Genomic DNA, 4,895 nt, shown 5'->3' with positions numbered 1-4,895 from the left:
CACCACCTCCTCAGGCAGAGCGTTCCATAGTCTCACTGCTCTTATTGTAAAGAATCCTTTTCTATGTACAAACCTTCTTTCCTCCAGACGCAGAGGATGTCCCCTCGTCACAGTCACAGTCCTGGGGATAAATAGATGATGGGAGAGATCTCTGTACTGCCCCCTGATATATTTGTACATAATTATTAGATCTCCCCAGAGTCGTCTTTTTTCTAAAGTGAATAACCCTAATGTTGATAATCTTTCAGGGTACTGTAGTTGCCCCATTCCAGTTATTACTTTAGTTGCCCTCCTCTGAACCCTCTCCAGCTCTGCTATGTCTGCCTTGTTCACAGGAGCCCATAACTGTACACAGTACTCCAATTGTGGTCTGACTAGTTATTTCTAAAGTGTCATCTTCTCATCACGGGCATCTATGCCCCTTTTGATGCAACCCATTATCTTATTAGCCTTGGCAGCAGCTGCCTCATACTGGTTTCTACAGATTAGTTTGCGGTTCACCAACATTCCTAGGTCCTTTTCCATGTTAGTGTTAACCAGTGTTTAGTATGTACTGGTGACTTGCATTATTCCTTCCCATGTGCATAACCTTAAATTTGTCAGTGTTAAACCTCATCTGCCACTTCTGTGCCCAAGCCTCCAATCCATCCAGATCCCTCTGTAGCAGTATTGGAAACATTTATGTAAAAACAGTTTCATTTTGATAAATTTTGTTCTTGAATAGTTCATTTTTAATGTTTAGCTCATCTGAAAACACTATTAAAGGTTCAGAATGTAAAAGAAAGAGTCACTGGTAATGTACCATAAGTTACTTTTATTTGAGATTAGAAGTGATTCTGTGCTTTTAATTGTTAGTGCTGTCATTATGCAACTAATTTTGAATTGATCCCAATCTCATGGCTGTTATGTTCTTTTTCTAAATGCAGACAAACAATATGTCGGCTGTCACAGAGTTTATACTCTTAGGATTTCAAGCCAATCAGACTACAAGAATGATAATGTTCTTGCTGCTTCTTGTGGTTTACTGTGTTACAATTTCTATGAATCTCCTGATCATCACCCTGGTGTCCTCCAACAGGAACCTCCACAATCCAATGTACTTCTTCATCTCACAACTCTTTATTAATGACATCCTATTGACCACAGATATTTCCCCCAATACACTTCACATCCTACTGAATAATGGGGCGACCATTACTTTTATTGGCTGTATCGCTCAGCTTTATTTTTTTGGTGCCTCAGAAGCATCTGAATGTCTCATCCTCACAGTGATGTCTTATGACAGATATGTGGCCATCTGTAACCCCCTCCGTTATACTTCTATCATGACAACTACATATTGTGTGAAATTGGTTGTTGCCTCTTGGTTGGCTGGAATTTCCAGTATGATGATTACCTTTATTACAACATCAGTGCAAAACTTTTGTGGACCAAACATCATTGACCATTTCTTCTGTGATCTTGTTCCCCTATTAGAACTTTCCTGTTCAGATACCTACAGTGTTCAGTTGGAAGCCTCTTTACTGGGCATTCCTTTAGTTTTTATCCCCATAATAATAATTTTATTTTCATATACACAAATTATTGTCACCATTTTAAAGATCCCATCCAGTACTGGTAGACAGAAAGCCTTCTCCACCTGTAGCTCCCACCTCATTGTGGTCTCCATCTTCTACTGGACTCTGTTTGGAGTTTATATTTTACCAACAAAAGGGAAAACTTTAAGTATGAATAAGATCCTCTCTCTGCTGTACACTGTATTTACCTCTTTGATCAACCCCATTATATACAGCTTAAAGAACAATGATATTAAGAAAGCCTTACATGAACATATTTATACTAGAGCGCCATGTAAATCTATATAATTCATCCAATATCCATGGCATTATGATCTATTACCTTACCCTATTACCTAACCCAGGGATAGGCAAACTGCTGCTCTCCAGCTGTTGTAAAACTACAAATCCCAGCATGCCCAGTCTGCCTACAGCTATCAGCCTACAGCAGGGCATGATGGGATTTGTAGTTTTACAACAGATGAAGAGCCGCAGTTTCCATATCGGGCACATCGAGTCTGTGAGAGAACTCTATGGTAGGGCAGACATCCTCACCGTGTGCTGATTCCTCCAAGCCAGAGGGCAGTAGGAGTGGTGGTGTTTTGCAGCCGCTCTCTCATCCTCCTTTTGTCTGTGAGGAAGAATGGGTACCGCCGCTCTCCCCACCCATTCACGATCAGCACCGCACACACGCTGCACTCCGGCCAACGGCAGGACCCATCTGTCCTGTGCCTGTCTGAGCACAGAAGGCAGTAATGAGACAGCTTGCCTTGGGCAGGGTCTGGAAGTGTCCCCTGCTCAGCCGCCGGGATTAGTTCACCTTCCCATCGGTGAAGACTCAGCTGCGGTGCCCGGCTGCTAAAAAATAAAAAAAAGGAATATTCGTCAATTCGAATGTATAACTATATTCAATGAATATAGTGCTATATATATTCGTAATGGCGATTATTACATTTTTTTTTTTAAACAGTACACAGGCGGACACTGATCCCTCCCTTCTTTTAGCTTGTGGGCGAATATGAAGAATATAGTATATTCTACATATTCGCCCACAAGCTAAAAGAAGGGAGGGATCAGTGTCCGGCGCTATACAGTGCGATGCGAAAGTTTGGGCAACTTTGTTAATCGTCATGATTTTCCTGTATAAATCGTTGGTTGTTACGATAAAAAATGTCAGTTAAATATATCATATAGGAGACACACACAGTGATATCTGAGAAGTGAAAAGAAGTTTATTGGATTTACAGAAAGTGTGCTATAATTGTTTAAACAAAATTAGGCAGGTGCATAAATTTGGTCACTGTTGTCATTTTATTGATTCCAAAACCTTTAGAACTAATTATTGGAACTCAATTGGCTTGGTAAGCTCAGTGACCCCTGACCTACATACACAGGTGAATCCAATTATGAGAAAGAGTATTTAAGGGGGTCAATTGTAAGTTTCCCTCCTCTTTTTATTTTCTCTGAAGAGTAGCAACATGGGGGTCTCAAAACAACTCTCAAATGACCTGAAGACAAAGATTGTTCACCATCATGGTTTAGGGGAAGTATACAGAAAGCTGTCTCAGAGATTTCAGCTTCTGTTTCCACAGTTAGGAACATATTGAGGAGATGGAAGACCACAGGCTCAGTTCAAGTTAAGGCTCGAAGTGGCAGACCAAGAAAAATCTTGGATAGACAGAAGCGACGAATGGTGAGAACAGTCAGAGTCAACCCACAGACCAGCACCAAAGACCTACAACATCATCTCGCTGCAGATGAAGTCACTGTGCATCGTTCCACCATTCGGCGCACTTTACACAAGGAGATGCTGTATGCGAGAGTGATGCAGAGGAAGCCTTTTCTCCGCCCACAGCACAAATAGTGCCGTTTGAGGTGGGCTAAAGCACATTTGGACAAGCCAGCTTCATTTTGGAATAAGGTGCTGTGGACTGATGAAACTAAAATTGAGTTATTTGGCCATAACAAGGGGCGTTATGCATGGAGGAAAAAGAACACAGCATCCCAAGAAAAACACCTGCTACCTACAGTAAAATACGGTGGTGGTTCCATCATGCTGTGGGGCTGTGTGGCCAGTGCAGGGACTAGGAATCTTGTCAAAGTTGAGGGACGCATGGATTCCACTCAGTATCAGCAGATTCTGGAGACCAATGTCCAGGAATCAGTGACAAAGCTGAAGCTGCGCCGGGGCTGGATCTTTCAACAAGACAACGACCCTAAACACTGCTCAAAATCCACTAAGGCATTTATGCAGAGGAACAAGTACAACGTTCTGGAATGGCCATCTCAGTCCCCAGACCTGAATATAATTGAAAATCTGTGGTGTGACTTCAAGAGAGCTGTCCATGCTCGGAAGCCATCAAACCTGAATGAACTAAAGATGTTTTGTAAAGAGGAATGGTCCAAAATACCTTCAACCAGAATCCAGACTCTCATTGGAACCTACAGGAAGCGTTTAGAGGCTGTAATTTCTGCAAAAGGAGGATCTACTAAATATTGATTTCATTTCTTTTTTGTGGTTCCCAAATTTATGCACCTGCCTAATTTTGTTTAAACAATTATAGCACACTTTCTGTAAATCCAATAAACTTCATTTCACTTCTCAGACATCACTGTGTGTGTCTCCTATATGATATATTTAACTGACATTTTTTATCGTAACAACCAACGATTTATACAGGAAAATCATGACGATTAACAAGGTTGCCCAAACTTTTGCATCCCACTGTATTACTATATATTAGTTTTTTTAGAATATTCGTAATAGTCTAAAAAAAAATATATACCAATATAGCGAATATTCTATAAAAAAATTAATATATAGCAATATAGCTACCGTATATACTCGAGTATAAGACGAGTTTTTTGGCACATATTTTTGTGCTCAAAAAGCCTCCTCGTCTTATACTCGAGTCTATGTCTTAGCTTCGGTAATAAAGGCAGTGTGGGGGGCGGCGCTCACTCACTGACGTCACGCGCCTGCGCCGCCTAGTGGGAGAAGGCGCATGACGTCAGTGAGTGAGCGCCGCTCCCCGCACTGCCTGTATTACCGGAGCAAAGACAAAGTAAGTAAATATACTGCTGTGAGCGTCGGGGAGGGGGATCTGTGGATGGCACTGTAGGGGGATCTGTGGATGGCACTGTAGGGGGATCTGTGGATGGCACTGTAGGGGGATCTGTGGATGGCACTGTAGGGGATCTGTGGATGGCACTGCCATCCACAGATCCCCCTACAGTGCCATCCACAGATCCCCACTCCCCTAAACAGTGCCATCATGGCACTGTTTAGGGGAGGGGGGATCTGTGGATGGCACTGTTTAGGGGGGATCTGTGGATGGC

The 4,895-nt window shown here is 42.2% G+C and overlaps 1 protein-coding gene across 1 annotated transcript; it reads left to right on the top strand.

Annotated features, from left to right (window-relative positions):
• Positions 1-920: 920 nt before the first annotated feature.
• On the top strand, positions 921-1,865 carry LOC120989792 (olfactory receptor 11L1-like). Its single transcript, XM_040418122.1, has one exon. It carries the CDS (start codon positions 921-923, stop codon positions 1,863-1,865), a length of 945 nt encoding a protein of 314 aa, XP_040274056.1.
• Positions 1,866-4,895: the final 3,030 nt, after the last annotated feature.

The sequence above is a fragment of the Bufo bufo genome, chromosome 1, assembly GCF_905171765.1.
Source record: "Bufo bufo chromosome 1, aBufBuf1.1, whole genome shotgun sequence".
NCBI lineage: Eukaryota > Metazoa > Chordata > Amphibia > Anura > Bufonidae > Bufo > Bufo bufo.
Note: the sequence above shows the minus strand (reverse complement) of the source record. Positions and strands in the feature narration are given on the sequence as shown.

Excerpts from the sequence above, each read along its gene's own strand:
- LOC120989792 (XM_040418122.1), top strand. The coding sequence starts at position 921 with ATGCAGACAAACAATATGTCGGCTGTCACAGAGTTTATACTCTTAGGA.